This window comes from Kwoniella pini, chromosome 11 (genome assembly GCF_000512605.2).
Source record: "Kwoniella pini CBS 10737 chromosome 11, complete sequence".
NCBI lineage: Eukaryota > Fungi > Basidiomycota > Tremellomycetes > Tremellales > Cryptococcaceae > Kwoniella > Kwoniella pini.
In genome coordinates this window covers 1,106,816-1,118,148 of record NC_091726.1, presented here as the reverse complement: position 1 = coordinate 1,118,148, position 11,333 = coordinate 1,106,816, and the positions used below count along the sequence as shown (strand labels likewise).

The following is an 11,333-nucleotide window of genomic DNA, read 5'->3' as shown; positions in this document are numbered from 1 at the left end:
AATGCATTGCATATTATCTCATATGAATAGAGAATTGCAAGTCATGTCAAATGATGAGTAATGCATGATTTATTTAAATAAAAATACAGTTGAGCAGTTGTAGTGATTGTGTAATGTACATTTTACGTCTTTTCGTAACTTTACAAATACATTGTACAATATCAATGCACGATCCGCCCGAATGCCCAAATCCGATGTTCCATGAGATGTGTTAGTCGTAAATGATGACATGTTGTACAGAAGGGAAGTCTTTTAATAAAATTAGAATCAAGTTGTTCTAAGTTCATCGTTTGAAGAAAATTGATCTTCAATTGTGTCTTGTCGATGTTTATCACGATGTAACCATCTTCTAAATAACGGTTTATTACCTGAGAAAATGAATGGAAGGGGTAACGAAAAGGCTGTTATGCCAAATGAGAACCTGTCGTAATTGATAAATTGAATAAGCAACTGCATTTGTTGATCTGCTGCTGAATATTCGTTATTTGAACTTACCAACAAATAGCTACCCATCCATGAGATAGATGGTCGTACATCTGTCCTCCAATCACAGCTCCTATAGATGTGGAAATGGCTAAAGAAAAATAAAATTAAGGTTAAATTAAATTAAGAATTTGATCGCAAGCTATAGGCGGAATCAACTTACCGAAGGCGACATTCATAGCTGCGAATTGATCTGCATATTTCATAGTTAGGATTAGTATTAGTGTTGCCTTGAAGTAGTCTGTATGCCAAAGATTACTCACGAATCTCACTTATACCAGGCTACATAATTGATCACAAGTCAGCAAACCTTCCCCCAACTCGCCAGCAGTAGAATTGAGCACTTACAGTCATCCGCGATACAAGAGTAACTTCCAGCCCAGCAGGTCCAGATGCACATTGCAAAGCGACCTCTACAACGTTACTCAGCTATGATCGCATTATTGACTGTATTTTACGTTCACGTACCGGAAAGAGCGAATAAAACTATGAAACCGGCCAAACTTTGATTGAGAATCATAAGTGGTAACCAAGGTAAAGCAAATATCAAACAAGGAAGCATAATAAATTCTGCACCGTATTTATCTGCTAATGCACCTATGATAGGTCCAGATACGAATGTTGGGGCTGCAGCGGCCACTACGTCGGCAGAGTAAGAAAAATCGTTAGATCAGAACAATAGACAAGATGGATTTTGTTGATATTCAACTTACGATATACTAAACCTACAAAGTCCGCTTCTTTGTGCCACACACTTTGAATACGCAGAGTCAATCTAATTGCGATTCGATTTATTAGTAATTGCTCATTTTCAGTTGTCAGTCTAAAGAGGAGGATATCTGCTCACGAAGGTTCAAATAATCCAATGATCAATCCATAGACGAATGTGACCCAAAACCCAGTCATACCTCTACCTGAGCTAGCGATAGTGACAATAACTCGCCAAGGTGACAATTCGACTACCTTTTCTTCCTTTCTTTCTTCTGCTACTGTAGAAGCTGAAATATCCCTCTCCGTCAATCCTTCGCCATTCATTACTTGCTCTGTTGGTGGATGAGGAGAGGAGTCTGCTGGATCGTTGAGTTCGTCTGAAGGTACTTCAGCTCGTTTGACTTTTTCCTTTTCGTTTTTTTCAGGCTTTTCTTTCTCATCTATCGGATTTGCTTTTTCCCATGCCCTGAGATCCTTTTGCTCGATTACAAATAGTCGGAGAATCAAGTCGATAGCGCAAACTATGATGCAAAATACGAATGGTGCATGCCATCCCATTTTGGCATACAAAGCTCCACCTATGGGAGGTGCCTAACGGAGAAGTCAAAAAGTTCAGCGAGGAAGGAGATTGGGAACATCTAGCAACTCACAATCGTCAACCCAATTGATACTCCTGAGTATGCGAATCCAATTTGCCGACCGACATTCTTCTCAGGTACATTTTCACATCTGTCACTCTCGTAAGCTTTGTAAGATATTGCTCTTCAGGACGGTATGACTTACATCAGTGCGAATCCAACTGGCGCGAGAAATGGAGGCATCGGGATCAGCCTGACAATTGACCCGGCGTGTAAACTCAACAATTGACTTACCAGACCAAACTACCGTACTGGATGCACCTTGTATAAATCTACTAAGTACCATCACCCAATACGCATTGATGGTCATGAAAAGAACCACAGCTACTTCAAGGACTATAACGGCAACAATTAAAGGGGATCGTCGATAAGGGTACTTGTGAAAGAAATAAGCTACTGGCAATGTACCTAAGAATATGTTTTCGAGTTAAATATGTAATTGATATTTTCCATTTGGCAATGGAAAAGGGTTTTTAGCTTACATAGAAAAATTCCTATAGAATAGGCGAATAATAACCATGATGTCAATGCTGATATATTTGTGTAGTTTAATGCTTGAAGTCGATATGGTAATACGGGTACAACAATTGTCTGAATTAAAATAAGCGAATAGATATTTAGCTAATCCATCGTACGTATTTTACAAATTCCGAATTTCATAATATGAAACAACACTCACATATGTGAGGATATCCGTAGTCACTCCGAGTGTCACGACTGTTGTGATGAACCAACTTGAACTTCGCCACTACCAAACACCCGCATGATTATATTAGCATCGAATTTCCATTAAGTCAATTGATTCAATTGTCATCACTCACCTTGACACCCCACGGAGCTTTTCTTCGTTGTCCTTGTACTTCATTAGGTTTTATCTTTGCTACCTTTTCTTCATGAGTATTATCAAGCGTTGGTGTCACAGATGTGCCAAAATCATGTTCTTCCGGAATTTGCGGATTAATCGGATTTGCTAATTGTAATTGATCAGCGGTGGGTAATGTCGATATTGTCGTACTTCCTTCAGCAGTATTCGACATATTCTGGTGAGGTCTAGCGGAGAGGTTGATTCCAGTCAGAAACCGAATTTGGTATCCGGCTTGAAGAGCGTACCAAACAAGTATTTAGTCAACAGGCAGATGGGAGAGAGAATGTCTTTTCTGTAATGTGGAATATGAAATTATACAATTCTAAGCGACCGGATTTCCTTAGATCAACAACCCTACTCGATTGACACAGTCAAAATAAAAGACAGTAAAATTGTAAACGATTAAACAAGGTTCTAATTAAATACAAGAACATCAATATGATATTGAAGGAGAGAAATCGTGTATAAGAGAAAAAGGAAGAAGAAGGATGCAGTAAAACTAGATGAATATGATTATGAGTAACGTGATAATGATGTTTTGGTTCACTTTTTTAGATCGAGAATTTCCTATTTTTCACTTATTTTGATTGGCATATTTAGGCGAATTAAGCGGGTTTAACCTTTCTTGGGAACTTCAAATTAGGCTTATCTATTCATCATTTCACTTGGCATGTCTCAATGAGAAGTATCAATGCATACATGAATAACAAGCATAATCTAGTTCAGCAGGATAAAGGTCATAAGCGTAGGTTTTAGAAATTACGGCTGTGGAAACCTTCCTGTAGAAGGAGAGGGTGTGAAGCAATATCACAAAACTGAAATGGATCATCCGGATATCGAAATGCCATACAAATTCAAATTAGGCTATTCAACAAAATTCATAGAATACATCGAACATATATGTATATACTGGAAGATAGAATTTTAACAATATAATCGTCGCGAAATCAGACTCGCGTCTGCCTGGACCAGCCAGAATGACGAACGGAATTCAGTGATCCGCTTAACAGTACCCACAAAACCTGAACCTCTACAAAGCTTCACCCTGCTCTTCCTCCTTTGGAGTAGCGTTAACAACCCTCAACATGCTACTTCTTCTTTCCGCATTAACAGGACTACCATTGTTGAAGTCATTTCCAATCAAAGATCCACTAGATCGTCTCATACCTGGAGTATAAGATAAAGAAATGTTTCTAGGTGTAGGTGTAGTTTGTCCAGAAGATAATGGAGAATAATTATCGGAACCTCTTCTTGTTAATCCATTATTTGTACCAGAAATAGGTGTAGTAGTCATACCCACAAGTTGCCTATTGATAGGTTGAGAAATTGATCTCATACCGTGATTTAAATTTTGAAAAGGTAAAAATTCAGGTCTTCTTTCATTTTCGTATATTCCAGAAGCAGTACCAGTAACTAATTTGATAGTACCATTACTCTTTTGAGAAGATACAGAGTGATTTGATAAAGCTGAATTTGGTCTTTGATTTTGGAATTCTAATGGAGGAATAGATGGAGCTGGTGAGATAGGTCTAGGAGATTCTGATCTAATTCCACCATAAATACTTCCAACTGGTACATTAGTGTTAATAGATGGTTGAGCTTGTGAATGAGAATGAGATCGAAGTTGAGCAGTAGGTGATATTGATCTAAATGCTGGTTTTGATTCTAACTCTTTAGCTAAATTATCCCATTCTCCACCTACTGGAGTTGATCCTCCTACAGCAGAAGAAGAAGCTGGTGTCAAAGCTGGATAATTGGTTATCAAGTTATCGGCGGCAGGAGTAGAAGGTACAGTAGCTGGTTGAACGAATAAAGAAGGAATCAAAGGTTCTTGATTAGATGTAGGAGCAGATAATCTACCAAGAGCAGGAGGAGAAATTGCTGAATCACTGTAAAGCATTTCATCGGTATATCCTTGACCACCTTGAGGATTTGCAATTGGGAAATCCACAGTTGGGGCCGCAGCATGATCACCGAAAGGAGAAACGTTGATTAATGAATTATCATTCTGAGAAGAAGGAATTTGTTTTGACTCGTCGAGTTTACCGAGGCCAAAATCAATTTCTTCCCAATTCATTTGTTTATCATTTCCTTTACCTTTAGGTGAATCTTGGAATGTTACCGATTTATTAGTAACTGCAATCATTTCTCTAGGGGGATGAGGATGATAAGGGATGTCATCGTGATCTTCTTCAGAATTTGATCTTGATGATAATCTAGTCACCATTCTACTCAAGAAATTACCGTCTTGCTCGTTTCCATCTCTAGCATTTCCGTTGAATGGGAAGGTAGGTTGAGCAGTGTTGTCCTTCTTATTGCTTGAGAGGTATTTTGAGAACAAGCCATTCGAAGGACCACTAAAGAATCCTTCGTCCTCTTGAGAGGAGAAGGAGAAATGTCTAGCCATTCTTCTCTTCTTGATCAATCTCATTCTTCGTCTGATCAAGTAAATAATCAATGGTGAGAGCAGTAAAGCAATGATAATTACTGGTACAGTGATAGAAGCAATTTTCTTACTGGATATACCGCCAGATTCGGTTGAAGCGTCTTTGGCAGTCGTAACCCCTCCAGTTCCGGTCGAGGTTGTTGATCCGGAAGAACTCTCGTAAGCAGTAAGCATATTAGCATTCCAAGTATTCTTCCAAGACCACGAACTTCCAGTTGGATCTCTCATGTCTAAATAGTAGATGTCTGATCTGGGCGTATTGGCCGAAGATAATCCGAAAGCGGTGATCATGACTCCTTGATCGGTGATTACGGATGTGTGATATGCCGCAGCAGAAGACGCAGGTGGTTGCAGATTGGAGGGAGCAGACCAAGCCCAGGTCGTTGTGTTCAGGAATGACAGTAAGTTGGAAGGTGTACCAGACGAATCAGTAGATCCTCCGTGCAGAACTCTGAGGTTGGCGATGAGCTTGTGACATTTGCGACTAGTATGAAGAGCCACTCACAGGATGTCCAGATTGGGATGAGCGACGAGACTCGCTCCTACTCTTCCAGTCGGAATATCACCAGTTGTGACTTGAGATGTCCATCCATTTGACGAATCCCATACTCCGACAGTTGACATATCTACGAATTGACCTGATGAAGTCTGACCACCGGTCAAATAGACTTTCCCATCTGATCCAGTCGTAAGGGCAAAATCCGAGACGGCCATCTCGGAACCCGTGAGAGATGTCGGGAGACTTCGAGATGACACAAGAGAGGAAGATGACAGTGGGAGAGAAAGAACATCTGTAGCGGGGTATGATTGGGTTGATGAGGCTACACAGAAGAGATCAGCTTCTTCTGCTTCTTCACAAGCATTTGGTCCGATGAGTCAAGTTGATCGAAAAGAACTCTGCCACGCATCTACTCACAGCAAACGTATTTGTCCGCAATACCCCCTACTACCATGACAACATCCTTTCCACTATTATCGACATATGCAGCACCTGCTCCTCGTCTTCTCAGAAATTTGTTGGGAGTAGTTGAGACCCATCCATCATTACTATCCAAGTCGAGAGTATGAGTGGTAGCGTCTTCATCACACGAGGAGGTGATACCACCTGTGACGACTAAGGACGAGCCATCCGGAGTGACGATCATTGATGCAAACGCATGAGGAGGCAGTCCTTCCGATGAAGCTGTGGAGAAGGTTGAACTGGATGAGTTGAGCTGCAAGAACCTAACGTCAGTGCTCTTCTATAGAAGCTACAGGCGTGGACTTGGGGAAAAGCATCTAAATCTCCACCTACCGGCATAACCAAAACATCATTGGTGATTTGACTTCCAGAAGTTGGTACCTCTCCTCCGACGATATACATTGATTGTTTAGATTTGACATAAACAGCTTGATGACCCCATCTAGCGGTTGGTGTGAGCCCTAATGCACCGGGAATAGCTGCTAACATCACCGCATATGCCGCAGGCACAAAAGTCGCTTTGTTGTTCATTGTGTCCTATCTTACTAGATCGTCAAGGTGAAGTTCTGAGAGAATGTATTGAGCCTCTTCAAGAGGTCTTGATGGTGAAGTAAAGCTTCGAGCTAAGTAAAGAAGGTGATGCGTGTAGGATGAATGGACCAATGGTGCTGTCCTGCAGCTGAGTGTGAAAGGTGGCAATGACAATGACGAGATTATAGATGATAAGGAAGTAGTCAGAATAGTCAAAGTTGGAATCAACTTTTCTCGAATTTGTCAGTAATCCATGTCAATCCTCACGCATCATCATCAACACAATCCAGCTCCATCGGATTCCTCATTCTTCTCCCTTCGCACCAATACGGATTGAATAGACTTTTCTATCAACGCAATGGAAGCCATCTCTACAGATGAAGTATATCATTTAATCTTTTGAATTGGGACATGATATATTCAGGGTATAAATTCAAATGGCTGAATCAATGGACCACCTCCACCAGACATAGTTTGCCACATTTGCCACTCATTGTAAATCCGTCGGAGATATAATCAAAACTCATAATTCACCTCGTGGTTTTAGAAAGTTCAGTCGAGATTTATTTTTGCGAAGTTAATACAAGGTCAATTGTATAAGATTCTATGCAAAAACAAACCTTGACTAAGGTTCGTTTGTGCATCAAACTCAATCACCCTTTTCATATCACTCAAAAGCACACATAGGTAGCTCTAAAAGCTCTTCAGTGCATCAAACAAACTTCTCCAAACCGATAGTCGTGTTCATCAAATTCACATATCGATCTACCTTCAATACCTCAAATCTCATAACTCACTTGCCTAAATAGTCAACAATGGCCGAAGGTAAACCCGAGATTGAGGCTACCGCCGCGGCCATGGAAGTGGATGTCAAAGAAGTCCCAACAGATGAAGTCAAGAAGGAAGAATTAGGTGCTGCACCTACTTTAGAAGGTAAATCAGCTGAAGAAGTCGAGGAATTGCTCGAGAAAGCAGCTAAGCAAAGTAAGTCTATGGTCTTTGCACTTTCTCAAAAACAATCAGATCTGACATAGTCTACATTCACTGACCACAATCTACCTGAACTACAGTCTCCTTTTACTTCTCCGACTCCAATCTACCAGTCGATAAATACTTCTTCTCGTTAACGTGCTGTAACACCGAAGGATGGGTACCTTTGAAGACAATCTTGACTTTCAAACGAATGAGGGAATTCCAAGAACTCGGTCATGCTTTCGTCACATATGCTTTGAAAAGAAAGATTCAAGAAGAAGGTTCGGATCCTCTATTAGCTATTTCAGATGATGGAGAGAACATAAGAAGGAAAAGAGTTTTCGAACCTAATTCTACTGCTTGGACAAGATCAGCTTATGTAAAAGGATTCGGTGAAGATGACCCAGAGAACAACAAGCAAGAGAAGATTGAGAAATACATAGAACAATTTGGAAAGATCAATGCTGTAAGAATGAGGAGAGGAGACATAGAAGAGAAAGGTTTTGCAGGTAAAGGAAAGGGTAAATTCAAGGTAAGTCTTTTCGAAAGACTCCCTTAGGTCGTGTCAAGCTGATGGGACGAATGGTTGTTAGGGTTCGGTCTTTGTGGAATTTGCCTACGAGAAAGATATGAAGGCTTTCTTGGAATTGGAGACCCTTCCTAAGTATACTGAGGATGGGGAAGAGATGTCCAAGATGTCAAAGTGAGCTGGCATTGCTACAACTGTACATAGTTTAGCTCACACTGATATCGTACATTGTAGAGACGAATACGTCAAGATGAAAGCAAAGGAGAAGGGTATTCCAGACAGTGAAATCCACCGCGGTAGCAAATCAGATGGAAAAGGTAAAGACGCAGGCAGGAAATTCAATGCTTTCAAGGAGATGGAAAAGGCCAAGAAAGGAATTTTACCTTCCCTTGCCAAAATAGGTGATGATGTAGCTGTTGTCGGTGTAAGACCTGGTTTCGGTAAATCTGGCAACGAGAGAGGCCCAAGAAAGAGGGACAGGGAAGACGATGATGAAGAGCGTGAAGGAAAGGAGTCCAGGAAAGAGGTGAGATCTCCCGATCTTGTCGTCGCCCGCGGGGAACTGATTCAAATCACCCGTTTAACCTAGGAGCCCACACCATTGACCATAGAGTACAAGGGAGCTACGTTAGAATGCGATCGACATACTGGAAAGGTTCTTGATTCCTCTAAAGTCCCATTCGAAGATGGAGCTTCTGTCAAATTCATCAACCACGGTGAAAATCCTGATTGGAAAGATCTCAAGGTGTGCAGACCGCCTAATGAGCATAATGATTTTCAGCTAACTTGTATGATTTTTGACAGACTCAAGTCTCGAAAGTCATTGCCACCCCTTTCCTTGCCTTCCCACCTGGATCGAAATCTGGTACCATTGCCAAAGCAGATAATTCCGTTATTACAGATGAAGAATTAGCTAAGCTCAGGGATGAGAAAATGCAATTCGGTGGAGTAGAAGTTGAATGGTCAAGAATGGATGAAGAAGAACAACGATCTTTCTGGACTACACGAGCAAATTTCCAAGGGAAATTAGCTGCTGATAAGCTCAACGAACAAAAAGAGAGATCAGGTCGAGATAGAAGGGATTTCAAAGGTGGACGAGGAGGTCGAGGTGGTAGAGGAGGAAGAGGTGGTAGAGGTAGAGGTGGTAGAGGTGGACGAGGTGGATTCAAAGGTGGACGAGATAGGGATAACAATGATAGAAATGCCGAGAAAGGAGCTGCTCATCCTGCTAGCTCATTACCACCTTCTCTCGGTACCGGTGCATAGGTCCCCGAGCTAGTCTATGGTCAGTGTTCTACTGCTCTATTTACAGATACATTTGCATAATATTTTGATGATATGTTCTGTCTCATGTAATATTTGATGAAAATGTGATTGTCCCCTGGCTCGGTGGACAAGGGATGACGGCGATAATACACAACTAAAAAAATATCCTGAACAAGTGGGTTATTGTTCTTGATTATTCCCATCAAATAAAACTTCAATTCCTATTCACATGTTAGCTTATATCTGATCATACTAATGCTACAATACACGATGCAGAGATCATCAATGCAAATCAATTTGCATGCTGTTCTCGATTCATAGATTGCGCCTTGCTGGATCTGACTCTTATTGGATATCTGATTACCTATTGATGTGTATATAAAACCTCTACTAGATGTTATCTTTTAATAAAGTACCTAAAGGTCCAGATGGTCAATTGCCATCTTCTAACGGTTTACCAACTTCAACACCAACGCCTAAAATGTTATTATCGCCACAAGAATTAGCGAATTGGCCACCTAAAGATAGACCTTTACCTGGAGGAGGAGGTAAAGTCTTACAACCTCCAGGCCTACCTAATGATCAATTGAGATTACCTACTCCTAATTATATGAGTGGGAATTCGAGTAAAGGATATAGTAATCAAGCTACATATGGTGAAAGTTCACATTCAACAGCTCAAGGAATAAGTAATGATGGATTAGGTTATCAGGAAAATTTGGGTTTTAAATATTATACTAAGAAACCTTCTTTAATGAGTAGGTTATTTGGAGATAAGGTTGTTTGGGATGAAAACATGTATGATTATTCAAGTGGTCAAGGATATAAAGTGAGTAAAAGTGGGATTACGATTACGATTTAATTGACAAATTAATATACGTTTCATACTGAAAAAAAAATACCTCATAATTTTGAAATAGGTACATAAATCATTCGATAAATTATATCAACATTCAAAAGGTATACCAATTCAAATTGAACCTGAAAAACAACTTCCAATTGGAAAAATACCACCACCACCACCACCTTCACTACCTTCTTTAATATCAAATAAACTCAATTCTAATTTACCAGAAGATTTTGATTATATGCCTTCAGAAATACAAAAATTTTATATTAATGAAAATAAAAGAAAAGAAAAAGAATGGAATAAAAAATTCAAAGAACAAGAAAAATTATGGAAATTACAAATGAAAGATTGGGAAAAAAGTGAAAAAGAACGAATAAAATCTGAAAAAAAATATAGAAAGTAAGAGTATATGAATTTTCATGTATAGATACATAGAATTTCCAAAACTGATTGGAAAATTTGATTTTTTCTTTTTTTTTTGGATTATAGACAACAAGAAAAAGCAAATAAATGGTTAATTAAACATCAAAATTATTTAAATTCTTTAAATAATAAAAATGATCAAAAACATCAACAACATTTTCATTCAATTAAAAAACTACCAATGAAAAATTTAAATTCAAATTTAAATCCAAATTTAAAATCACCAGAAAATGATTTAAATAATCCATATAATTTTATGCTTCTTCCTTCAAATGAATTTGGAGTTAGAAGACCTTTTAATCCTATTATTGGAGGTAATGAAAAATGGCCAAATATGAGTAGAACAATGACTCATGTTAATTAAAACCCCATTATTCATATTGCAGTATAAAAAATCAAAGGGGCTGATAAATTTATGATACTAGGCAATTCTCGATATGAATAGGGAAGAACAACTTCATGCTTATCATGCTTCCTTAATTCGCGCGTGAGTTGCATAGGTAAGTGCTATTGAAAAAAAGCTGACTCCATGAATGTTAGACCCAATTGGTAGGATTATTTTAAAGCAAACGGGTGAATGCCTTTGTTGTCTAGAGATTGACTATGTAGAGTTATAGACAACAGGAGAAATCTATGGTTGACCAGTTTTCCATTGATA

At 39.3% G+C, this 11,333-nt stretch overlaps 4 protein-coding genes across 4 annotated transcripts; 2 read left to right on the top strand and 2 right to left on the bottom strand.

The window, feature by feature from the left end:
* Positions 1 to 267: 267 nt before the first annotated feature.
* On the bottom strand, positions 268 to 2,869 carry I206_107770 (uncharacterized protein; the record flags this gene model as incomplete). The annotated part of the gene is made up of 14 exons (XM_070203593.1): positions 268 to 421; positions 496 to 574; positions 647 to 676; positions 747 to 765; positions 832 to 896; positions 952 to 1,122; positions 1,197 to 1,258; positions 1,331 to 1,785; positions 1,845 to 1,923; positions 1,978 to 1,993; positions 2,067 to 2,240; positions 2,315 to 2,423; positions 2,512 to 2,580; positions 2,654 to 2,869. The coding sequence occupies 14 exons, from the start codon at positions 2,867 to 2,869 to the stop codon at positions 268 to 270; spliced, it is 1,698 nt and encodes a 565-aa protein (XP_070059694.1).
* Positions 2,870 to 3,727: 858 nt separating this feature from the next.
* On the bottom strand, positions 3,728 to 6,635 carry I206_107769 (uncharacterized protein; the record flags this gene model as incomplete). The annotated part of the gene is made up of 4 exons (XM_019157813.1): positions 3,728 to 5,594; positions 5,649 to 5,964; positions 6,060 to 6,357; positions 6,438 to 6,635. 4 exons carry the CDS (start codon positions 6,633 to 6,635, stop codon positions 3,728 to 3,730), a joined length of 2,679 nt encoding a protein of 892 aa, XP_019009453.1.
* An 815-nt stretch (positions 6,636 to 7,450) lies between these two features.
* I206_107768 (uncharacterized protein) lies at positions 7,451 to 9,402 on the top strand (the record flags this gene model as incomplete). The annotated part of the gene is made up of 6 exons (XM_019157812.1): positions 7,451 to 7,619; positions 7,706 to 8,139; positions 8,201 to 8,310; positions 8,371 to 8,662; positions 8,726 to 8,881; positions 8,941 to 9,402. 6 exons carry the CDS (start codon positions 7,451 to 7,453, stop codon positions 9,400 to 9,402), a joined length of 1,623 nt encoding a protein of 540 aa, XP_019009452.1.
* Positions 9,403 to 9,796: 394 nt separating this feature from the next.
* I206_107767 (uncharacterized protein) lies at positions 9,797 to 11,228 on the top strand (the record flags this gene model as incomplete). The annotated part of the gene is made up of 5 exons (XM_019157811.1): positions 9,797 to 10,231; positions 10,323 to 10,651; positions 10,742 to 11,030; positions 11,101 to 11,162; positions 11,216 to 11,228. 5 exons carry the CDS (start codon positions 9,797 to 9,799, stop codon positions 11,226 to 11,228), a joined length of 1,128 nt encoding a protein of 375 aa, XP_019009451.1.
* Between the last annotated feature and the right edge of the window lie 105 nt (positions 11,229 to 11,333).